We start from the raw sequence: 26,767 nt of genomic DNA, 5'->3' as shown, positions 1-26,767 counted from the left end.
CATTCTGTGAGGTTCATTACTTTTTTCTTCACTCCACGATACGAATCCTTGCTTGCGAAAGTGCTAGTCTAGTGTGCACTTCCCCGCTTTCAATATGCCTCCAGTCTCTTCTGTACCACCAATTGGCTACAAAGACTTGAAGGTTCAGAGATTACAGGATTGAAATGATTTTAAGCCCTTTAAATCTGAAAACTCTTTAAATACCATTTTCTCTGCAGCCACGGAGAATTTGAAAATCAGCTTGGCCTTTTTCTAGCTCCAGGTCTCAGAATTAGTGTTTTCAAAAGTATAAATGCTCTTCTGCAATTCTACAAAGAGCTGTCCCCAACCAGTTGACCCCCAGGAAATAAAACCAGCTACTTCTCTAGCTGGTCACTGCTTATCCGAGTTAATAAATGGAAAGATGTGTATGTTATGCCACAAACCACCAGGAAAACAGGTAATTGCTTCCTCAACTCCACATGAAGCCAGTGAATCAGAAGGGCCAGCAGACTTTAGACGTGTGTCAGTAACCATCTAACAATGAGAACAGAGAAAATGTCAGGGCCCCAGAGAAGCTCAGTGGGGCAGCAAAAGCCAGTTCAGTGACTGGAAAGCATCTTGCTCCTAAAGAAAATCTGTTACCATGGATACCCTCGAATCCCAGATAACCCTCTGAGGTCTTACCTCTTGTGTCCTCACATTTATGTATCCATAGTGCGTTCGAAGGGGCCGCCTGTATGTGTAGGAGAATGGAATCCATTTTGTACCAGGTTGTCCAAAGCAGTTTAGCAGCAATGGGAAATTCACTTCATTTACAAGGCGCACAATCAGCAGGAAGAGAAACGCTGCTATGAAGCTCACTGCAATCACAGACTTTCTCTACAAAACATTTTTTAAAAAAAAAGAGAGAGAGAGAGAGAAGGAATGAATGACTTTCAACCAAAAGCAGTTACAGAGGTTCCTTTATTACTCTCCCTTTCTCCTTCACAGGTATCAAAGGATGTTGTCATTTAGGATATTTTTATCTGGAAACAGAAAATAATTATTTGGTGACTAGTTTGCCTTAGTGTGCTAAGCCTCTGAGAGTAAGCAAAGCAGCTTTCTTGGGTTATCTTTCCATTCCATTCCTACCCTTTCTTACCTGTCTATCTTCCTTGACAACTCTTATTCAATTTTCAAATCCAAAAGAGACATTCCCAACCATGGGAAGTCCTTGTTAACTGCTCAGTTTCCTCCTCACCATCATCTCTTCATCCCCAACATATTTACCCTACTCAAAGTAAGAAGTCCTGCTACTCCCATACTTTGAAGGCACTTTAATTGCACACTTTTCATTGTGCAATTATTTATGTGACTTTTCCTCCATGTAATTGTGAGTTCCTGGAGAACTGGGATATACTATGTCATACTGATCTCTGTTTCCAAGTACCTTACATACTATACTAATAGACACCCAACAAACGCTTGAGTGAATGAATGAATGAATGAATGGGTAAGTTTTTGCATTCTTACAGACAAAGTCCCACTATCAATCATTATCCTGTGTCTTTATCTAGCACCCTCTACGCAAAGGAAACTTTAACCTGTGCTATAAGATATGCACAAGTAAGACATGAAAAGCTAACAATAGGGCAGGAACAAATGCGTGCAAGCAGCATACGAATATCCCCCGAAATGTGCTGCTACGAAACAAGAGCAGGAGCAACTGCATCTGATTGGGGAAAGCAGAGCTGTATTGGAGCCTGAGCTTACTAAAATATCCTCCAGGGCTTTCTAGGAGGAAGGAACAGAGCGAAGAGGCAAGGAAACATGGGGTTATTCCTAACCACATGCCACTTTGTTTTACTGGGGCACAGAGAACTGGAAAATGCTGGAAACACAAGTGATAACTCTAGGGACTGCCATGGATACCAAGCTGAGAAATTCACTGAATTTGCTAGGTGATAGTAAACCAAAGGAGGCTTCTGTTTAATTTTTTAAGGTGACAGTTATAAGTTACTATCAAACCTCAGTATTTAAGATGCTTTGAGCAGGAAGAGACTAAAAGTTGGAGCTACTTAGGAGGTTATTCCAATTGGCTAGGATAGAGGTAATGAGGGATGGAAAACTAGAGCAGTGGCAGGGGGAATAAAAAGGTGGGAAAAGACATAAGAAACTCAATGTAGGTAAAAGGCAGAGAACTTGGTTACTGGTTGGATAGAATTGGCAGACAGAAAATTCAGAGATGCCCAATATTTTGAGTCTCAGTAACTGTAATAATACTGGTTATTTCAGGGGAGACCAGCATGGGTAGAGCCAGAACTGATACAATAAGAAGACAGAGCTCTGGGCTTCCTAAGTCCTGGTCTTCAGAGCCTGGTTGGTGATCTAAATGGAACTGTCAAGGAGTCAGGCTAAGGTCAAGGTTGGAACTCTGCTTTCAAATCCAGGGCGAAGACACACAAACTGTTCCTCCATGAAGTTGGCTTTGGACCCTGATTCTTCTTCAAACTTAAGGGAAACCAAATATCGTTCTGGGAATGACTAAATATGTTTGAGGTTGTTGCTGTGGTTCTAGATTACCACTTCTTGGTGTAATCAGTTTCTTTTTGCTCTTTACAGAATGTCCCAAAAGGAGAAAAGAAATCCAAAGCTAGCCCCTTATCGTCTCTGGGCCCATGGTCATAGTGTCTCTCTGGCCAGAAGATAAGCCCCCACAAATCAGAGACACCCAAAGGGAATTTTTGTTCTTACTCAGCCGCTGTAATTTGTAAAAATTCCATCCCTCTGTCTAACCAGCCTAATTTTTCTATTGTCTGAAATTCCCTTGAGTTCTGCCTCTTCAAAACCCCTTATCTCACCACTAACTACCACAGCCTTACCCCATTTAACCTTCTAATCATGAAAACCCATGTTAATTTGCGCCTCTGTAGAAGCATTATGTCCACAACATTGCAATGTGTCAAGGTAACAGCTTAAATGAGGTGATGGATCTTACAAGTTAAAGGGACATAGACCAGAACAGATGGCTAAATAAAAGCAAAGAGGCCAGTCACCCATTAAGTAAACAGGTAAGAACTTTTTCACCACCATCTGGTAGCTTGTTGCGAACAGCAGCTTGCTTTGAAGGAGACTTGTGCCTTTGTCTAGCCCAGAGCCCAGCATGGCTCTGATTCTCTTGGTTGTCACACTGCATTGTATGGCTGGGGGTCTGGGGACAAAGGTGTGGACAGTCTTTCTGAATTATCTGATTGTGTATAATAACACGTATATGAGAAGAAAACAAACCATTTTGAGAGAAACTACAATATGGAATGAAATCATAGTTGTAAAAGCTTGCTCCCTAGTAATACATGTCTGCCTCCCATGTCCTATAAAAGGGAATTAAGTGATAAGCACAGAGAGGATGCGACAAGCAAATGGAGAGTGGAAGCCAGACACCATCTCCCCTTGACCTGAAGTCATATTCTGCAGTGGGTAGAGGTGTTCCTTTCATAGCTCAGGCTTCCAGCTCAATATCTGTTGTGTTGTCTGGGCCTGATTCTTTACTTCTCTTCATGCTTCCACATTCCTGTTTAACATGAAAGCATTCCCATGGTGCTGATATAAAACCTCCCTGAAATTTCACTCGAAAAGGTGTAACTTGGCAAGAACAACAGGACTTAACATGAATGTGCGTTCTTATAGTAGTCACTCTGCGAGGTCATGACCTTGAGCTTCAGGAATTAAAACAAAACCACAGACGAGGCTTTTTGAAGTCTGCACATACCAGAATGTAGTGAGAATGTGTGTGTGTGTGTGTGTGTGTGTGTGTGTGTGTTGTGTGTTGAGGAAGTAACAAAATACTGATATGCATGATTTATATGAATGTATTCACTCCTTCAAGTCACAATTGATATACTGTATAGACTTGGTGAGGTGCAGAAAAACAGAAATAAGCCCAAAAAGACAGACCATGCTTACAAAGAGTCACAACCTAGTGCAGCTGGCAAGTAAACAGAAAAGTATAAAAAGTATAATACCACGTATTACAGGAGGTGACAGAGTTATGCTCAGGGTACTGTGCAACCCAGAAGAAGCGGGGTTCGGTAGTACAGAACAAATCAGGGAATGTTTACTTGGAAAGGTGGTATTTAAATGGAGTCCTGAAGAATGAGAAGGGATTAGACAAGTGAAGATGGAAGGGCATTCCAGGCAGAGGGAACAGCATAGGCTAAGGCACAGAATTTTGAAAGGCCTTAATTTGGTCAGAAACCTGCAAGTCATTTGATAATAAGAGTATGTAGATTTTATGTGGTAGGAGGTAATACTAGCTAAGTAAACAGGATTCAATCATAAAACAAACAATAGACAAATACATTAACTCAGATAAAATTATCTTTCTTATCTATGTTACTTTAGGATAATAAAAGGATAAATGTATAAAAGTACCATGTTTTAGAATTCTTCACTTTCCAACCATATGCAAATATGTCAATCAGTTCATTTTATTAGAAACTGCTATGTAACATACCACAGTGCCCTGCTTCCAATTGTTTGACTTAAGTTTATTCACTCAGTGGCTTGTTTCTAGTCTACCAACAATTAGTAAATTAGAAGATGCTACCTATTTATACATGTGTTCTATGTCTAACAATTTGTTTATGGAAGTGATCACTGCTGCCTGTATTGAAGTAATCAAAGCATCCCCTAGATTCAACAACCAACAATCAGATAAGCAAAAAAAACCAGTAAGGACTTGTCAAGCTTATAATGTAGAAGACAGCTCAACAAACTTTTGTACTACAAAAAAAACTGACATAAACTTCATAAGCTGGTCCCCTAACATCAGAAGCATGAACATTCAATGACACTATATGTAGAAAATGCAGAGTATAGTTTTGGACCCATAGTGAGCACTCAAAAACCAGGCATCCTATATAATAAAAGGCTAATATACAAATAGACCAAACAGCAGAACAACCGAACAACCAAACAACCGGTCGCTATGACATGCGCTGACCACCAGGGGGCACACGTGCGAACCATGGTGAGCATCGGCCGCAGCAGGATGGTGGAGCAGGTGAGTGGGGCTGCCAGACCAAGGTGGGGCACCAATCACTGTCATCAGGGCACCAATCACTGTCATCAGGGCAAGCCCCTAGTGGTTACTGAAAATTCTTTGCTCCCACGCGCTGCGGTCTTGCGCAGCACTTATACCTGTTGTCAGCACCGGCCCTGCTCCTACCCACTGCTGTCACCAGAGCTGCCACTCAAACCCACTGCCGGCACCTGGCTCCGGCCCTGATCACTTGGTTCCAACAGCAGGTGCGAGCGGCAGCTGCAAGCCCTGATAGCCCCTCAGGACTTCTCCACCTCTCCCTGCTCCTGATGGGTGATCGGGGCTAGCAGCCGCCTCTGGCACCCACTGCTGATGACAGCCCCACTTGCACCTACTGACGGCACTGGCCCCGCTCGCACCTGCAGCTGGCATCCGGCGCTGGTCCCGATCACTCCGCACTGTCAGTGGGTGCTAATGGGGCTTGTGCCATCAGCGTGTGGTAGCAGCAGCGGGAGCAGGGCTGCTGGCAGACAGGGGACTGGGGGCTGTGGCATGAGGGGCTGGGCGGGGGCGTGGAGGATGGGCCGAGACCCGCCCCTGTGCCCACCACAGCTTCATGGCCCACAGTTCCTTTCAAGGTGCATGAATTCGTGCACTGGGCCTCTAGTTATTGTTATAATATGACCACAAATTATCAGAGCTTTGGTGGACAGAACAAATTTGTCCAGCCTATGTAAATGCATGACAATTACTTAGAGATATCTTTTTCTAAAATATTCCAAGCAGCTGCAAAACCTTGAACTATTCAGTGCAACTTATCCACACAAGCTCTAAGAGAGTGTCCCTGTGCCCAAACAGATCTGATGAGTTGCTTTAGGGAAAGCTTTCTCCTTCTGTTCTTCATTTTGGGCAAGTCTGACGGGGCCTTTAACAGCTGAGACATTTAGAGTTTAGTCCCCTCTGTGCTGCAAAAATATGCGTCAAAAATGTGGCATTCTAGTTACTTGCTCTTTAGAGTTGGAATATCATTTATCAGACTTATAGCAGAAATACCTATTTCAAAATAAAACCCACAGAGAATTCATGATTTAGAAAGAAAACAATTGCAGGAATGTGGACCTAGCAAATTTGGAAGCTATATTTATACTGTATATTTTTAGTTTTTTTCTACCACAGAGCTAGTCTTTAACCACAATGTCTTTAACTATTAATTTAGTCAGTTGCTATTTTGTTTTGTTTCTTTTTCATAAATAATAAACAACACTATAAAGGTATATTTCTTTATTGAAATAGTATTACTAAATGACTGAAGTAGTTTCTTACTGGGATAAAATAATGCACACTTTTATCCATATGCTTTCATTTACCCAATAATAAATATAAAAGAAAATGTCAATTGTATTATTTGTATGAGTGCTTAATCACCTCACACATTGATGAGCCCCTACCCATTACCTATTTGTGACCTTATCAAATACAAATTATTCCCCCATGTAAAAAGTTGTGTAATCAATGTAATTCTGCCTTATGCCACTGGTTAAGCTTCAAGTCTGGTTCTCCATAAATGCAATAAAGCTACTTTCCATTTGTACAGGATAAAGCAGCAAAGCTCAGATTATATAAATGAAGTCTTTATTTGTTTTGTTTTAGCTATTGAATCAACAAACTGTGTATGGATCCTGCTTATTAAACTATACTGAACCATGGGGAAACTCTCACTCATTTGTTGGGAGATAAGAAAAGGAGGATAATAAAAGGTAGACAGTCCTAGATTGGTGGAGTCCATTCAGGATCTTGTCAAGGCCAGCCTTAAGCAGCATAGCTGGTGATAGAACTATTGAGGTCATCAAGAAGCAAATAGTGAATGTCTAACAATGTCAGCATGGGAGGATAAGCAGCATTTCAGAATCCAGGAAGCAGGAAAAGAAATAGATTTTGAGGCCCTAACTGGTTTTGCTCAGTGGATAGAGCATCAGTTGGCCTGCGGACTGAAGGGTCCCGGGTTCAATTCTGGTCAAGGGCACATGGCTGGGTTGTGGGCTTGATCCTCAGTAGGGAACATGTAAGAGGTAGCCAATCAATGATTCTCTCTCATCATTGATGTTTCTATCTCTCTCGACGTCTCCCTTCCTCTCTGAAATCAATACAAAATTATTTTTAAAAAAGAAATGGATTTTGAGAGCAGACTTTAAAGAAGGCAGGCAAAATAGAGCTGGAGAGGCAAGAAAGGGATCTGATATGGAAAGTCTTACATATCTTGCCATAGAGTCTGGCATGAGCTACAGGATCAGACTTGATTTTGGAAAGCTCACCCTGGAAGTGGTGTATCAATGGATAGAGGGGGTGGTGGAAAGACCATTGGGGGGGGGATGACAAGAGCAACAATGACCACTTCATCAAATATCATTAGTGGACATTAAATGATCAATATGAAAAGTGCAATCATTACTTTCAGAGATTAGCCTTTCTTCTCCAAGTAGGGGCACTAGGAATAAAGTCTATAGAGTGTGTATATGTAAATGATCATCATAGTCTTAACAGAAAATATTTCAGTGTTATCAGTTGGAGAAATACTTCTGTAATTCCCATTTTCCAGACACCCATCCCCAAAAAAAGAGAGATATAGAAAGATTGAGTGACTTTCCCAAGGTCATAGAGCAAGGACACAGTAAAGACAGGTATTGAACTCAGATATTCTGACTCTGGAGCCTGTGTTCTAGTGACTGAATTAACTAAGTTGTTAATTGTTATTCATACCAATGGAATTGCTCTTATAAAACTGCTTCATAAATTTTAAAACTGATACTAGCCCTGAAGTAGATTTTGTAATACTTTTTGTCAATAAACAAAATACTTAATTCATAGGGAAAATTAAGAGGCTGATCTGAAGCATGGTAATTATATTTACTTCAAAATCAGTAATTTGTGGGCAAATTTAATTCATTTTGCCTAAATCTGGCTCTATTCCCAGTACCAAAAAGACAACTACTGGGGACCATTGGTTAGCACTCAGGGAAAATAATGCAATTATTTTTCCACTTCTGCTAGAAAACATTAGGAGCCTTTGTCAATCAATAGTGTGGTATCTTATTGCAGGCAGTTCGTAAGAACCAATGTAATAGAACAGATATGTCTTCCATTCTCAGCCCCACAATTCCACAATCCTTTTATTCAATAAGGATGCAGCTAAACAGCAAAATATTGATCATTTTTTGTTTCAAAAAAAAAGAAAAAAAAGGTTAAAAATAGTAGAACACCATCAATATGTCGGCCCATGTTAAGAATTTGGAGCCCACATCAACATTTCACTTTCAGACTTGGGTATAATCCAGTAAGAATTTACACACCCAACAAACAAAAAACAGAGGAAATAGAGTTCTCATGGGCAAAACTGTCATAAATTATTCCATGCAAAAAGCTAGGCCTAGGGAAAAATTACCAGTGCCAAAATTCCCTCAGGGATATTTTTCCCCAACAGAGACTTCCTATAGCTGCAAACACTATAGAGAAGTTCAAGTAAACACAAGCATTATGAGTTTGTCAGATGATATGATAAGAAATCCCACTGAACGCTCTAACACCTATTTGAAAAGCATAATGAAAAATGTTTTTAATATACCTGCACATTTTTCTTATTTCATTTGAGGAGGGGATTTAGGTTTTTCTGGCCAGATTTGACTTTTAAACCACTACAATATCAAATGAGTCAATTATGGCTACATTCACTGAGTTTGTTTCATTTTGTAAAATTATATAAAAGCAGTTCTATCTCATTTTGCCACTACACCTTTACCAAATTACTTCAGCATATGTCCTTTCCCATAGCAGAAAGAAATCAAAGCTCTTCAGAAACCCAAGATAAAGTTAAAGATTAATACTGTGTATCTGGTATGAAGAGTCCAGAAAGCAGACTCTCAGTATGGCTGTACAAACAGACAGAGAAAAATGTAATCCAAATGGTTGGTTCTCATGAGGAGACCATTAGAGATGGGGGCAGATGGCCCTGCAATTATTTCTTTTTTTCATTAGATGTTTGTACTACAAGAAGGAATATGTTGCAGTCCCCTGCTGTCCTCTCTCTGTGCCCCTAGCATTCCGTTGAGGAAAGAGAGATACTAACTAACCAGGGACAACGAAAGTATTGAGGCAATCAGAGCAGGTGCTTTTGTTGTATTCTCAACCACTTCACCTTCATGGCCTTATTTGATTTCTGCAAACATCTGCTGGCATCTTTCACTATTAAAGAAGTAAGTTTGTCTCCTATATTTCAACTCGTGGCTCAGTGCACAAATTCGTGCACACTGAAAGGAAATTAATTAGAAGAAATATTTTACTATCACTATTCACCCTTTCTCTACAATAACCATCAACCAAATTCATGATCGACAATGACAGATCGAAACGCACACGTGCGATTGGCACCAGTGAGAGCTTTATATATATATAATGTGCATGCAAGAGTCAACTTAGCTTTTTATAGAAAAAAAAACTTGCTTAATTAGACTTGCTTTCTGATTTAGCTAAACTTTTTCCAGCCCAGTAAAGCACCCCAACTTCTCTTTCAGGTAATTCTCAGCAACACAGCAGTAAATATCAACACAAAGCAGATTATTACTGTAGATCACACAGGGAGAACAAAGGGTAAAATATTTAACTGCAGCAGTGTTTGACTATATTCTGTGCAGTGAGCAAACCTGAAGTCATTTTCAAGGTCCACCATTTCTTACTTCTTTTCAGTCGGGTCAAGTTTTTAAGCTTTCTAAATCTCTGTTTTCTGGCTGATCAAAAGAAAATAGGATTCCACCAAGTCTCCTATCTATCTACTCCAGGACTTCTGTGAGGATCAAATGAGATGAAGCACGGGAAAACACTTCACAGACATTTGGTTAAAGTGTGAAATGTTTCCACCTGGCTATAAAGCAAGTCGTGTTCCTGTGAAGAAACTCCAAGGAGGCTAGTTGCAAGGGAGAGGAAGCCAGGCATTACTACACAACATCATTACCCGGCGCCCACAGCCACCATTTCCAGGCTGGGCTGGGCTGTGGGCCACACTTTGCACCATCAGATCTCAGCAGCATAGGCTGCGATTTGGTGGGATGTCGCTCCGGGACAGTGGCGGGGCCTATGTCCCACTTGGGGGAAGCCGAGTATTGCTGTGTGGGCACCAGGTCCATGGTGCCGTTTCTCTGTAAATGGCCAGTGCGCATCACAACAGCTCCTGCATTGAGCATCTGCCCCCTGGTGGTCAGTGTTCGTCATAGCTACCAGTCGGACAGTCGAACACTTAGCATATTAGCCTTATATATATAGATTCTTACTTTGGAGGTGTTTGAGACATTGAAGTGGAGCATAAGGGCAAAATTCTGGTCGTCTTAGAGTCATTGGGGCCCTAGGGAGTCCTTCTCGGAGGTTATTAGGACCATGATAAGAATAACCACAATGAGGACAATGGTGATGACACCAACTGGGACCTCTTATTTTTCTGTGAATCCACCTGACCTTCATTAAACAGCATTTTTCTTTTTAAGTGCATTCAGATCTATCACCTCACATAATTTTCCATATAAGTAGAAAGGGAAGGCTTTTTCCTTGAATCTCATCTTTCATCTCTCTTTTCATGCCCTCCACACTTCAGGCTGGACTTCTCACCATTCTCCAAAGCCCAGCCTTTGTCCAGGCTGCTCCTCACTGGTGCCCTGCTGTTTTTGACCATCCCCATCTGTACAAGTTCAAATATGACTCAGCTCAAATAATGTTTCCTCCCTAAAGTCTTCTCTTCCTCCCTGGCTTCCTGTTCATGGAGAAGAAGGTGAAGTAGGGCAGGGTGGGTGAAGGAGGAAAGGAGTAAGGAAGAGAGGGGGAGGGAGGAAAATATTCCCCTATAATTTTATCTTTAAATTTTCCTTAAGTACATGAACAGAGTCTGAGAATTCTCTCTCTCAACAAGTGTCTTGAATTTAGTCAGTAAATACTGGTAGAAGACATGATAAAAATAAAGAAGAGAAAGAAAAATGGATAGAGGAACTAAAACTTATTCTCTTCTAAATACACACAATAAATTATCCCCCAAAATTCAGATTAGGATCATTAGAAAAAATACATTTTTCATTAAGGGGAAGACCTACAAATATTATTTTCTTGTTTCCTCTTAATATATCTCCCTTGGAGATTTCTCTGTAGGTTTGATGTGGGTGTGGTGGCAGGTGGGGGAAGAGAAATAGGATGGGAAGACAAAGTGAAGTGAGAAGAATTTGAGTTTTGGTTGAACTGGACTTTTCACTGAGAGTTGCTTTGAAGTTCCTGATAGATAGAACGTGCAGGCCTGAATGGTAGCAGACCTACTTAGAGCAACATCCTTTATATGACACAATGAAAAGACAAGAGTTCATATTTTTCAGAAAACCAGCTTTTGTCTGAGGAAAACACTTAAGGCAAGAATCCTGCATCAGAGAATGAAAAGTGGATAACAAAAGGATACTCTGTTCTTCTAACAAGGACAATGGCCCATTTTCTGAGCTGTGTGCTCAGCAAGTATCAGGTATGATAACAGATTGCTACCAGCAGCCTGTCTGGAAATCCAGAGTGATCGAGCTACACTGAATGAGTAAATACATGTGAACGTGGGCACAGGTTCCTGCTTAACTTCTTTGTGCCTCTGTTTTCTTACCTGAAATTGGGGCAGCAATAGTACCTATCTAATATGACTGTTAGAGGCTCACATGAGTTACTACTTATAAAGAGCCTTACAACACTGCCTGGCAAAGGGAAAGTGCCCTGTAAATGGTAAATTTATTGTTACAGTATTTCATCAAATCTAAGATATATCAATTGTTAGTCACCCCATTACTCTAAATATGATAAGAATAACAGGATGGGGAGTCTAATAAGAAACCTCTGCAAAAAGCTAAGACACCAAAATGGTATTCCCCTAAAGTTAGAATATTATAGAAATAAAGCTTGCATTCAGAAAGAAAGGCACAGCAAGAAGAGAGAACAGGAAAATAAACTCTCCTGAGAATTTGAACCACATGCAGGTACTCAAGCAGGTTTTTGATATAAGTTCACACTACCAGTGCGATTTAAGAAAAACTCAGTAAATAATTCAATTCGAAGTGGTCTCAGGGTGGAAATGTCCCCAGGTGATTTGTAAAAAAAAACACACACACAAATCCTATCTGGGAGAATTTAACTTTATTGCAGGTTAATAGCAACTGCAAATTGGTATTGCGTATGAGACACACCTCAATCTCAGAAATGAGAAAAAATGGGAAAACACTTGAAAATCAATAAAATATGGTGGTGTTCTCATCATAGCACTAATCCTTGTCGTGGTCGTCATCATCATTATCATCATCATCATCCTAGGGAGCAAAGAGAATCGGGCCTCAACTATTTTAAATATCTTCCCTCACCCTATACCCTAAAGAAAGCATAACCACAAGTCCATAAAGAAAAGATGACAAGGAGCCCTGGAGTTGCCCAGGACATTGGATTCACTAACATAAAAATCTGGGGATTCATCTTCTGGTTGAGACTATACAAATAAAACAAAACAAACAAAAAAAACAAACCCTTCTCTTTTGAACATGTTTAGACAACCTTGTATACATATGCATCTGAACCCCATCCCCAGGCCAGATATCAACTGTGGCACCTCCCAGCCTCTCTCTAAGGAACAGACACTGTTCTCTTGTAGATCAAAGTTGAGCCGTGGCAGAGGAACGCTTACATAGTAAAGGGTCTTTTGCTGAACACAAGCAGAGGTTTGCCAGAACACAGGTCCCATGGTGGTAATAAATAGTATTGTGCCAAGAACACTTGAATTTCTAAGTAAGACTGTTTTCCTATCAATTCTGGATTTAATATTGCATTGACAGTAATTTGAATTGCTCCTGCAGCATAAAGCATACTAGCTTATTACTTAGAGTCTCTGTGCTGGAATAGCAAAGGCAGAAAGATCTCCACCGTTAAGCAGAAGCCTAGAAATGCATGCACTGGACTTGTCCTGGTATCAGCGAATCTTCAATATATTTTTATCAGATGAGTTAGTGCCATTTTTCTAAAACCTACTAGCCACCTCTATTTAGATGGCTACTCCAATTCAATAGTTCAAACCCAAGTTATTGATACCCCCCTCTCCAACCCAGTCTTCCTCACCAATACTGTCCTCCTGAGTAACTACCACGAAAGTTACTTGGCACCCCAACAACTGAGATCTTAGTTCTACTTAGTAGCTAGATGATCTTGAGCATCTTAAATTTTTGTCCCTGTACCTCATCTGCAAAATGATAGTCATTTTGAAAATCAAATAATGAGATGGCACCCTAGCTTAGTGCCAAGCACAGAGCAGGCTCTCAAAGGCCATTCGTTTCCTTCTTATCTCCACATAGCAGGTCCCTTCCACAAGCTATTGTTCTTTCCAAAAATGTCTTTTCCTTTCCTTTCTCTGTCAGGAAAACTGTTCCCTATTCTTCATGACCAAACCCAAACATCGCCTCTATGGTCCTGACCCACCAGGAAGAGTTCAGAGCACTTAGTTCTGAAGCATACTGAACATCATGTCATAATGACTTGATTGCCAATCAACCTTCATCATTCAACCAAATTCACAGCGCTGGACACAACTAGAGCACCACTTCCCTGAGTCAGGGTGCGATTTCAACACCTTTCAACTCAATGCTCCAGGCAGTAGTGGTACTAATCAGTGCAACCTGGCATATTATCCCGCTAGCACAGAACAGGTAACAGCTTGAGGCCAAAGGCTAGGTCTTGATAAATCTTACAACCCATGTGACCATGTGGAAGACTGTTACCCTCTTTAGCCCAGTGCAATGGAATGTTTTTAGGATCCTAGCTGGCTCTCAAATCTAAGACTCTGTAGTGATGACCCAGGGACCCTGACTGGCCAGAGCTGGCGTCGTTACAAGGCAGGCTGGCAGCACAGCTGTGTACGTGGTTCCCACTCAGGGTACAGGCCCATATCTTGTCACAGAGTTAGACATGCCTTCAGACACTCACAAATTGAGCCCAGTGTCTACGAAATTGAAATAGAAATGGGGTGAGAATTTGTGATCTTTCAACTTGGTAGATAGCAGCTGCCATTTACTAAAGCCTACCTGATTGCAGCTATTTTGTACCTGCTGAGAAAAACTTTGCAGCAAAAGAGATTATTTCCTTTTTAACCCTTGTCTAAAAGGAAGAGTCCATTTTTTTTTCTTCCGTTGTACAGAATGGGATCAAGTTCAATCTCCCTTGTGTATATGGACACTGATGGGTTAACACAGCTGGTCAAACCACTTCCACTAAGCCATGGCACTCACAATAGGAATAGCAAATGCCCACTGAGTTTGTTCAAAACCTGAAGTAAAAGCAAAGGCAGTCTGAAATTTTTCATTTGTATGCATATTTCTTAGAATAAGAAAACAAAATTCTGTTTTTGTTTCTTACATGTGGCTGCATAAAGATGAAGATTTCTCTGAAGATTATTTGCTCATTCTATAAGCCAAATATTCAGATTTAATCAGCAAACATTATCATAAAAATATACACAAAGGTAGTTCCAGGGGAAGAAGTACCAATGAAGAGTTGTGACAAAACAAAAGCCATTTCCCCAAACTTTAGAAATACATTCAGTGAACGGGACGTAAACTTGTGCTAAATCTTAACATTTCAACTAAAAATCTGTGCTCTGGTGTCCAAGACCCAGCCTAGGTGGGCATTCTTCTGTAGAATTATGACTGAACCTCCCCTGCCTATCGTTCACTGTTGCAATGGCCGGCTTAATATCTCTTTCCCTGCTAGACTGTGAGCTCTTGAAAAATAGAAACTCTGTTTTATTCACCAATGTTTCCCCATTGGCAAAAGCAGCCAAGCCAGAAGCCTCAAGTACACAAACCTTGAAAACACATGAGGAATCTGCAAACAGTTTTGGAGCCCCAAGCGAGCACAGCACGGCTCATCTCCTTTAACTGTGCATCCATTGGCCTAGCTCAGCAACAAGAGTAAGGCCACAGACCTCCACACCCTCGTTTATTCTCAAGCACCTAACCATCAATTCATAAGGTGCTGCTTAGAAAACACATAATTACTCTTCACTTTAAAAACGATATTTGCTAAATTTGCTGGGTAGTTTTCCAAAGCACAAAATTGGCCGATAGTCTTAGCACAGTTTGACATGTTCCTGCATTTTGTTATTTTTAGTAAGTATTTTGCAAACCAGACTTTGCTCCTGATTTTAACAAAGCCTTTTCTTCCGGAGCAAAATATATGAGCAGTTCAGCAAGACAGGGCAACTTTTATCTGCAAAAAATCTGCTTTTCAGCAGGGCAGTCAAAACAAGCAAAACAGAGGCAAACACATGCAATATTTCCTAAATGTGAATTGTGATTCTTTTCTCCTGTGGGATGTGCGAGTGGCAAGATAGTTTATTCTCAGGTGGCACTGATGGCAGGTCCTGAATACTTCTAAATATATCACTTTTATGCCTTTTATATTGAATTACTGTGAAAGAAAAAAATACTTTTGTGAGAATTCAAAATCAAAATACCCCAGGATCTTTTAGAATCCACCTCAAGACATAAAGAAAAACTTAAGAAAACAAAAAATTCTGATCTGCTAAGGATACCAAATACCACTCCCACTGAGAGAGGGCCCCTTCTCAGAAAAGGAGACATTATCAAATATTTATGCTGACTTTCAGGGAAAAACAGTAAGTGTTCTACTTGGGGTTCAGGCACTCTGAGCTCTGTCCCTGCTGCTTTGGAACTTGCCATTAAATGGACAAAATTTGCCCCAGGGTACTTTGCCTGTTACATCAGCACAGCCCACTCGCTCCTCCTGGGACTTGGGTTAAGATGCTTCCTAATGGCATACATCACCAGAAATCTCACCTCTCCATTGTCCCTCAGTAATAAAGATTCTTGTTCAATATATATCATGTCTTGGTTTTTCAGATACATTTTTGGTAGAGTTTCTATTCTTTCCACTCAATCAAGAACTCCACAAGCAAAGGTAAGTTGTTTTAACCCCTTTAAGTTCAGGCTTGTCATTTTCTATTTAGGTGAGAGGAAGTTGTCTGTATAATAAGACAAAGTCCAAGTGGCTTTGCATGATATAAAAACCTTTTTAGGATCTGATGTCTATTCGCTCAGCCTATCAGCCTCCCCAGGTTCATACTTCATACCTTAGCTATTATAGGTGCCCTGTGGTTCTTGGAAAGCTCCATGCCATTTGATGACTGCATACATTGGTATCATTCCTTCTACTCAAAATTTCAATTCAGGAAAAAAATAAAAACCAACAAAACAAAATAAAGAATTTGTCTTCATACTCTGAAAACTTCACCTTCTCTCAGAGAGTTCCCCTACCCTTTCTATTGTCTCATCAGGAAATTAGTTAGTCCCTAGATTCTTGTGGAGTCCACAGCCAGATAGATAGATAGATAGATAGATAGATAGATAGATAGATAGATAGACAGACTAGTAAAATAGGTATAGATATAATATAAATTTTATACATAGATATACATGTTATAATTATAGTCTCATTAATTGAGCACCTACTATGTGTGTAGAATTGTGCTGGACTCTTTACACACTTTTCTTCTAATATTGACCGCTACAATCCATGTAAATACTCTTATCGCCCACCCCCCATTGTACAGTTGAGGAAACTGTTAGTCAAAGGGGACAAATAAAGAGACCAGCTAGTAAGTAGTGATGTCAAAATTCAATAAAGATGTCTAAAATGCTAGTGATCATTTCTTTATACCTCTAGAGTAGCTTATCTCATGGCCCTGTATTTATTTAGTTTTATGTCTGTCTATTCCAGTAAATTATAATACCTTGAAGGAATGACTACATCTTAGACCACTAGTCTTGGAAACTCATTCTTTGGCACATATTAGGTACTCAAGAAATGTTGGTGAAAATAAGCATTTTTACCGTGCATATAATTGGTCAGCAGAAAAAGGAACCCAGGAGTGGTAGCAGATGGGCCTATGAACTTGCTGGGATTTCCTTTTCTCTGGGACTGTGAGGAGGGAACTAGATTTTAGAAGTGAGGGATGGTCCACGTGGAGGAAAGAAATGTTTCTGTTGGGGACAGGGGAACCTGGGAGTTCCATCGCATTTCCTGCAATCTGCTCTTAGATATCTGCCTTGCCAGGAGAGCCTGCCCTCAGACCACAGGACCACACACCCTGCCTCCATCTTTCCAAGCACTGGGGTGAAAAACCACAAAGGAAAGGAAGAATATGTATATGCCATATAATAAAAGCCTAATATGCTAAGTGTCTGGTCGTCTGTTCAATCGATCAAAGCGTAATATGCTAATGATATGCTAAGGCCACTCAACCGCTTACTATGATGTGCACTGACCACCAGGGGGCAGACAGTCGACTGGTTGACCAGTCGCTATGATGTGCACTGACCACCAGGGGCAGATGCTCCAACCGGTAGGTTAGCTTGCTGCTGAGGTCCAGCAGATTGGGACTGAGCGAGATGGGCCAGACATGCCCTGGAGCCCTCCTGCGGTCCCTCCCTTGCTGGCCATCTCCCATGTCCCTCCCTGGCCCTGATCATGCCCTGGTGGGATCCCTCGGCCTGGCCTGCAGCCTCTCGAAATCCGGGACCCCTAGGAGGATGTCAGAGAGCCAGTTTCGGCCCGATCATGCAGGCCAGGCCAAGCGACCTCACTGGTGCACGAATTCATGCACCAGGCTTCTAATCCTATCTAATAATAGAAAAACATGGTAATTAACTGTAACTTCGCTACCCTTCCCATTGGCTAATCAGCGAGATATGCAAATTAACTGCCAACCAAGATGGCGGCCAGCAGCCAGGCAGCTGAGGCGAACAGGAGGCTTCCTTGCTCCAGTGATGGAGGAAGCCAAGTTTCCTCGCCTGCCGCCGCCGGCCTCTGAGCTGCAGTCTAAGCAACTATGTTGCAAATATAGAAGCTAAACAAAACCTAGAAACCTGCTTTCAGTCAGCCAGGATCTCAGAGCTGGAGTCGCCACAAAGTTTCAAATACAGAAGGTAAACAAAGCCCAGAAACCTGCTTTCAGCAGCCGAGGTCTCAGAGCTGGAGCCGAGCCTCAGAGCTAAAGCCGGCTCTCAGCTCCAGTGACAGCCATAGAAGGTAAATAAATCCCAGAATAAAAAAAAAAAAGGAGAGGTTGGGAGCTTGAGTCAACCGCCAGCCTGAAAACGGCCCTCAGCCCCTCACCCAGACTGGCCAGGCACCCCAGTGGGAACCCCCACCCTGAAGGGTGTGTGACCAGCTGCAAACAGCCATCATCCCCTCATCCAGGCTGGCCAGGCACCCCAGTGGGGACCCCCACCCTGAAGGGGGTGTGACCAGCTGCAAACAGCCATCATCCCCTCATCCAGGCTGGCCAGGCACCCAAGCAAGACCCCCACCCTGATCCAGGACAACCTTCAGGGCAAACCAGCCGGCCCCCACCCATGCACCAGGCCTCTATCCTATATAGTAAAAGGGTAATATGCCTCCCAGCACCGGGATCAGCGGAGCTGTGAGGCCTCCCGGCACTGGGATCAGCGGAGCAGCGAGGCCTCCCGGCACTGGGATCAGCGGAGCCGCCAGGCCTCCTAGCACTAGGATCAGCGGAGCAGCGAGGCCTCCCAGCACTGGGATCAGCGGAGCCGCGAGGCCTCCTGGCCCGTGGAGCAGCATGACAGGGGGCAGCGCCCAAACCCCCTGATCGCCCTGTGGCTCTGTTTGTGACAGTGGGCGGGGCCACAACCTCCCTATCCGCCCTGCTCTGTTCATGACAGGGGAAGGCGCCACAACCTCCCTATCCGCCCTGCTCTGTGCGTGACAGGGGGCAGCACCCCAACCCCCTGATCGGCCGGCTCTGTATGTGACAGGGGTGGCGCCACAACCCCCTGATCCACCCTGTGCGTGTCGGGGGTGGCGCCGCAACCTCCCCATCGACCCTGCCTTGAGTGTGAAAGGGGGCGGTGCCCCAACCGCCCAATCGGCCCTACCCTGAGCATGACTGAGGGTGGCATCGCAACCTCCTGATCTGCCCTGCTCTGTGCATGACAGGGGGTGGTGCCCCAACTCCCCAATCGGCCCTGCTCTGAGCCCGACCAGGGGCTGCGGGGCAGGCACCTAGGGAGCGGGCCTAAGCCAGGAGGTCGTTATCTCCTGAGGGGTCCCAGACTGTGAGAGGGCACAAGTGGGGCTGAGGGATACCGCCCCCCCCACCAGTGCACAAATTTTTGTGCACCGGGCCTCTAGTATATATAATAAAATCACTTGGTTATTAAAAAAATAACTGTTCCATAAATCAAACTCCTAAAGTCACTATGAAAAAAAAGAAAAGAAATGTTGGTGAGTCAATAAATTAAATGAATGCAATAATTTGTCTCTGTGGTTTTCAGGTGAGAAAATAGTTATTGTAAGTGGAAATTGAAATGCTTGTATTATCTTTTGATGTTTTGTTTTAATCATTTTTAAGAGGTAATATGATTTGTAGATAGAAAGACTATATTCTAACCTCAGCTCCACACTAGACAAAGTAGTTCCTATCTACAGAGTTCTAAACTATAAAATGGAGATTTTAAGGGCCCCTTCCTCACAGATTTATGAAGTTTAACACTGATAAAACCTATACAAAGCTTTCCTTCATAAACACCAAACTTCCATATAAATGTGGAGTGGGTCAGTTCTCTTTCTCATTAGGATTGAAATTCCACAAGGGAAGGAATGGTCTGTTTTTGTTGCCACTGCATCATCCTATCTCCTACATGTGGAACTCAACAAACATTTGTTGAATACACTTTCATGGTTCATTTTTAGTAAAATACTATCATGGACACTTTGGATTCTAAGATAAGGCATGGTCTAGAAATGGAGAGTGAAAGCAAAGAGAGAAGTGATTCTCCATATATGCAAAGCAACAGGAATTTTCAGATTGAAAACTGGAAATAGAAGGGGAAGAGTATAATAAAAGAAAAGAAGTCTAGGAAAGTAGGAGCAAAGTAGGACCTAAGTAGGGTGAACAAAGACATTTCCTTAGAAAGAAAAGAGAACACCTGAACTTTTACCATGTAGATATATTACAGTTCTCAATGCATATTAGTACATAAAAATGTATTGTCTCTCCCTAACACACACACACACACACACACACTTTTACCAAGAAATTGGCTTTGATCTGCAGGTTTTATTCTTTATTTTTCTCCCCTCTAATCCCTCCTCTCTGGAGCCGATCCTAGTGAGCTAACTTTAGATGTTAAAGAAACTTGGGTTTTCTCCTAGACAAGTACGCTTTACCTTTCTGAACCTCTAATCTGGGAAATGAGGATAGTAACCTACCACTTCTCATAGTAACAGGGAGTATTCAAAAAAATATACATTATGTATATGGCATGTAGTGAGCACTCAGCAATATCTATGCCATTCCCTACTCCCTATCCTCTCTCTATCATGAGAAACAATTGATAACTACTGAGACTCAATTCAGCATAAGTGGGAACACACATAGATATACACACATACACACACACACACACACACACTCACACATACACTCACACATACACACTCAAACACCTTACTGTTTACCAGATGCATAGTACTGAAAACTCCAACATCTCCAAAGAACAATACACTTAGTAGAACATTCTGAGAGTTTTTAGCAACCAAGACTCATGCTAGTAGCACCTTGAAACACAAACTCTGGGTCTCTTTAGTTTGAAAAATCTTCAAGAAGTTCTTCGATATCAAAGAACAGATCTATTTTCGGTAGCTTTAAACTATAATTGTTCAGACTCCCTGGAGGGAAAAAAATAAAGCCTCATAACAGAAAAAAAAAGAAAAGAAAGAAACATAAAACATCTCAATATAGGCTTCCAGAGGGGGAAAAAAATCTCTCCCTGGTTTACAAGAATTCTTAACAGAGCTCTTCTTCTTCACATCATGGAGTGTGGAAGCTGCCAGGGGAAAGAACTGAGTTATGATGGGAGGAACAAGGAAAGAATCACAGAGCTCCATAACCTGATCAGTTTTGACAAGTTGAACATCTTTTCTTCCTTATCACAAATTATGGAAATTTGACTTACTTATTTTACCTTCAAAGATGTGAACAAAATGTATAAAATAAATAGAGTCTTCCCAGGATATTTCATTTTCATAGAGTAATAGACAAATGCATTAACTTGACATAAATTATATGCTTAAATATACCAACTAACAGTATGCTACCACATACCCATCACTCTGCTTCCTTTAAGTGGGTTGCACTTGACCTTCAAAGCCCTTGAAATGTAAAAAAACTTACTCTTTTCTGACATTTATGAGTGTCTTTTCTGCTTGACTGCCTTTTTACCGCCTGGAAATAATAGTGAAAGCATTGTAGACGAAACCTGCTATAAACGCTGACAAATAACAGGAAAGGCAGGCAGTTTTATTCCAGGCAGGTTAAAGCTAATCTAATCAAATCTAATTCTCTCTCTCTTTCTATAAGCCTACCACTATGTTCAATTTATTTTTTGATTAGAAGTACAATATGATAGTCCTCTGTTGGACTGCAGTTAAACAATACTGAGGCCCACACTTTCCCTACAAACATTTATGAAACAAGAGATTTTACAGGTGTTCTTAAAAACAAACACACACACTAAAACCCATTCTCAGAGTAAACTTAAGTTCTAAGAAGATTGTAAGGGAAACTATTTCTCAGTGTTTTTTTTTAACTTTGAAAATTTATAGACTGGTTCTAGTCTAACCAATAATAAAATATGCCTAAGAGAAAAGTGTTGTTTGATCCTGGGTTTTAGAGATTGAAGAAAAGGAGTTATTTGTAAATGGCAGTACAGACATGTCTTATGTGTACTTAAACACTGAACAATGAGGACAATGAGACTTGTGGCTGAAGAATCATTAGCAATTCAGTCAGCAAGGTGCAAAGAGCTACTTCCTTTGCACTGAACAAATGTAAGTTTCCTCATCAAAAACAGAGTTTCCCTAGTGAGCACAAAGCAAGGCTGCATGCCCCCCAAATAGCTGTGCATAAATGAACAGTTTGCCTTCATGTGAAAAGTTTTGATTGACCAATAAATCATCCTGTTTCTATTCCTTCTTAATAAAGCAAATGAGGCATGGAACAGACTGACATACCTCAATGTGGGGTTGGGGCGATGAGAAGAGATGAACCAAAGAACTTACATGCTTATATGCATAGCCCATGGACAAGGGCAATAGGGTAGTGAAGACCTGAGGGGCAGGGGGGCAGGGCAGTAGGAGCTGGTTGGAGGTGGGGAAAGGAAGGGAAAATGGGAGATATCTGTAATACTATCAACAATAAAAATATATTTTAAAATGAAAAAAATAGAGCAAATGCACATTGACTTACATACACACACATATCCCTCCTTCACACACATACACACACATGCTTACTTCTACCTATAACGTACCAGTTGTTAGACAACACTATCATTTCGTGTTTTGAAGTTTTATATTTAAAGATAGAGGAAATTTTCCCAAAGGTCTCAGAAGAAGAAAGAAAAAAAGAGTGCCACTTTGCTATATCTCCAAAATAACATGAGTATATGACCGCCACATAAAAGACAAGGAAACCTTCCACAATATTCTGGGATTTCAACAAGACGTTCAATGTTTCTTGTATTGAATTTGAGAGTAATATAAAAGTGGTAGCTGCCGAAGACAGTTCGGTGGTTTCTTATAAATATTCTTACCATGCGATCCAGCAATCATGTTCCTTGGTATTTACCCAAAGGAGTTGAGAGCTTATGTCCACACAAAACCTGCACACGGATGTTTATAGCAGCTTTACTCCTAATTACCAAAACTTGCAAGCAACCAAGATGTCCTTCAGTAGGTGAGTGAATGAATAAACTGTGGTATATCCAGACAATGAAATATTCACACTATAAAGAAATGAGCTATCAAATCATAAAACTACATAAAGGAAACTTAAATGCATATTACCAAATGAAAGAAGCCAATCTGAAAAGGCTACATATTGTATGATTCCAACTATATGACATTCTGGGAAAAGCAAAACAATGAAGACAGTAAAAAACAGTTTTTTTCTGGAGTTAGGAGGGAGGGAGGTATAAATAGGAGAAGAGTAGAAGTTTTTAGGGTATTAAAATTGCTGCATATCTTACTATAAAAGTAGATCCATGTCATTATTAATTTGTCCAAACCCATAAAATATACAACACAGAGAATGAAACCTAATGTAAACTATGGGCTCTGTGTGATAATGATGTGTCAGTGTAGGTTCATCAATTGTAACAAATACACCATTCTGGTGAGGGATGTCAATTAGTGAGGGAGAGTATGCATGTGTGGGGCCAGGGAGTTCATGGGAAATCTCTATTCCTTCACCTCAATTTTGCTCTAAATTTAAAACTGTTCTTAAAAATATGTGTATTCATTTTTTATCTTAATTTTTTTCCATTTTATTTTTAATTGCTTTCCGGTGCACAGCCCAAGAGCCAGTCATGCATTCCACACAGTGCTCCCCCCGAAACCTCCAGCACCCCAACCAGCCACACCAAATTATGGCAACACCACTGACCACATTTCCTCTGCCTCACTTACACCCCATGACTATTGTGTAATTATCAATGTATACTTCATAATCCATTCCCCTCTTTCACCCAGCTTCCCAGCACCCCTCCGCTCTGTGCCTATGAGTCTTTTCAATTTTGTTTATTTTGTTCATTAGATTCCACATACAAGTGAAATCATATGGTATTTGTCTCTCTCTGACTAATTCATTTCAATTAGCATAATACCCTCTAGGCTCATCCATGTTGTCACAAAATGGCAACATTTCATTCTTTTTTATGACCGAGTAGTATTCCATTATGTACATGTACCACCACTTTTTTATCCACTTGTCTATTGATGGGCACTTGGGTTGCTTCCATGTCTTGGCTGTTGTAATTAACACTGCAATGAATATAGGGGTGCACATATTATTTTGAATTAGTATCCTGGGTTTCTTCAGATAAATCCCTAGAAGTGGAGTCACTGGGTCATAAGGCAGATCCATTTTTAAGTTGCGAGGAAACTCCATACTGTTTTCCACAGTGGCTGCACCAATCTGCATTCCCACCAACAGTGCACGAGGGTTCCCTTTTCTCTACATTCTGGTCAACACTGGTTTATTTACTGATGGTAGCCATTCTGATAGGTGTGAGGTGATATCCCATTGTGCTTTTAAATGGCATTTCTCTGACAATGGGTAACTTTGAGCATCTTTTCATATGTCTATTGGCCTTCTGAATGTCCTCCTTGGAGAAATGTCTGCTCAGATCCTCTGCCCATTTTTAAATTGAATTTTTTTTTTTGGTGTTTAATATGAGTTCTTTACAAATTTTAGATATTAACCTTTTATCAGAGGTATCATTGGTTTCCTTTGCTGAGCAAAAACTTTTCAGTTTGTTGTAGTCCCACTTGTCAAAAGCTCACTGTTTTTACATGAGTATTCCCCAGTCAGTACCCAGGGTGACCAGTGCATAACCTCCCACTATAATGAAGCCACTATTTCTAACAAAATAACTAAATTAGGACTGAGAATGCATTACCTTCCCAAGAGCTGGGACACCAACAACTGCCCATTTTCAATGTTGCTGTCAGAATATTAAGTTCCTGATAAGGTTCACCACTCATTACTGGTTCAGACGATGTTTCATGACAGGCTATAATGCATGCAAATCCCAAGAGTTATCCTGGAGGCTTCTCAGAACAGTATTCTATGATTTCCTCAGTGAGGCTTCTAAGTCTTGTGGCAATAAATCACCCCCAATAACACTGCTTATTCAATTTAAGGCTGCAAGCCCAGAGAGATTGATGAGAGGAGTTGTCCACTCGTCAAGGGAAGAACACAAGATCTATCCTATCTTCTTTCATCTTCTGGTTTAATCATTATAAGTGTTATATAATGTGACATTCACACATTATTGAAGACGTTCAAGGAAAAAATTACGTATCACTAATCAGCAGATCATTTTTCATTTTTATTTCTTGCAGACTCTAAAATGAATGATGCCCTCCCTTTCCTATTAAAACCTTTTTTTGTTATATTAAATAAGAAATTGAATATGGGAACAATAAGCATTCCCTTTTTCCTTTTGCAATGTCGGTGCTTTTTCCCAAGCTAATGAACCCCAGCCGTGGTAGGGAAAAAAGCTTAAGGAGCAACGACTTATTTTGTTTCAGTTCCTTACATCTTTGACAAGCAACCCTCTCCTTCAGAATCCAAAATGTCCTTTTCCCACTTGATTCTTTCAAGTCTGTTATTCCTCGTTAACTTAGTGGTTTCAGCCTACTGGGATGCTATATCCGATCTGCTAACTGGGTCCAGGGGAGTGTCCGGATGGACTGGGGCAGCAAAGCCACGATGAATGCGCCAGGCTCCGTGCTCTCTGCTGGGATCTGTTCCAGCTGGCATCCTCTCTGATGGGGCTGCAGGAGTGCCCCCTTGGCTGGGGTAGCTGGTGGAGGTGGCATTATGGCCTTGGGCACTGCAGCCTGAATCAGTTGGGGAAGGAAGAGCTGGTCCAACCATCCTGATCCACAGCTTCTCCAATGATGTATTGGAGGAGCTTAATTAAGAAATTCTTTTAATATGCCATTGCTATATATATCCTATATAATAAAAGGGTAATATGCAAATTGACCCTAACAGCAGAACGACTGGGAATGACTGGTCACTATGACACACACTGACCACCCGGGGGCAGATGTTCAATGCAGGAGCTGCCCCCTGGTGGTCAGTGCGCTCCCACGGGGGGAGCTCTGCTCAGCCACAAGCCAGGCTGATGGCTGCCAGCACAGCAGTGGTGGTGGGACCTCTCCCGCCTCCTCAGCAGCGCTAAGGATGTCCGACTGCAGCTTAGGCCTGCTCCCCGCTGGCAAGTGGACATCTCCTGAGGGCTCCCAGGCTGCCAGAGAGATGTCTGACTGCCAGCTTAGGCCCAATCCCCCAGGGAGCAGGCCTAAGCCAGCAGGTGGACATCCCCCAAGGGGTCCCAGACTATGAGAGGGCACAGGCCGGGCTGAGGGAACCCCCCAAGTGCACAAATTTTTGTGCACTGGGCCTCTAGTACATATATATATATATATATATATATATATATATATATGAAGAAATCTCATCAAAGAGAAGTCGGGGTTCTCTGAAATTAAGCTTTTAGTCAGACCCAGAAATGTACTTCTTTTTTAATGTTAAAGTAAGATGGTCAATTGGAGCATCCATCTCTTCTTTTCCTGCTGAAGACAAGCCCGTCTCCATAGGCTGTCATTCTGCAGCCTCTTTAGTGCAGGGCCTTCTTCCTTAGTAATTTAAGTGTTACTTCACCCTGACATTTCTCAGCCAGGGCTTTCACATTAAAGCCACGGTGGATAAAACTGCCTGCTTTGGCACAATGGCTTGGTAAACAGGTTGGGCCAGGCATTCCATGAAATCTCCTCCACCCCCATTTTATTCACATACAGCTGTTCACCTACCTAAAGCCACCATCCCTCAGGGAGCACATAGCAGATGATTAATTACTGAAAGTAAGGAAAGAAGCAGCAGGTTTGTGACAGCTATGTTTGCAGCAATGCCCCTACAGTCACGTGCCTCATAACGACATTTTGGTTAACAATGGACCACAATGGACCCTATATACAACAGTGGTCCCATCTATATATATAAAAGCCTAAGCGACTATCCGACCGTTCGACCCTCTGACCAGTAGCTATGACGCACAA

At 41.6% G+C, this 26,767-nt stretch overlaps 1 protein-coding gene across 2 annotated transcripts in view; it reads right to left on the bottom strand.

The window, feature by feature from the left end:
* The window catches only part of ST6GALNAC3 (ST6 N-acetylgalactosaminide alpha-2,6-sialyltransferase 3), a 507,883-nt gene that overhangs the window by 292,214 nt on the left and 188,902 nt on the right, over nucleotides 1-26,767 (bottom strand). Inside the window, exon 2 of one of the 2 annotated variants that reach the window (XM_006086097.3) lies at nucleotides 667-861. The exons of the other annotated variant lie outside the window; for it this stretch is intronic. Coding sequence (XP_006086159.1) covers nucleotides 667-861 — 195 coding nt within the window. The remainder of the gene's footprint in view (nucleotides 1-666; nucleotides 862-26,767) is intronic. 2 annotated transcript variants of the gene reach the window in all.

Source organism: Myotis lucifugus, unplaced genomic scaffold, assembly GCF_000147115.1.
Source record: "Myotis lucifugus unplaced genomic scaffold, Myoluc2.0 scaffold_25, whole genome shotgun sequence".
NCBI lineage: Eukaryota > Metazoa > Chordata > Mammalia > Chiroptera > Vespertilionidae > Myotis > Myotis lucifugus.
Note: the sequence above shows the minus strand (reverse complement) of the source record. Positions and strands in the feature narration are given on the sequence as shown.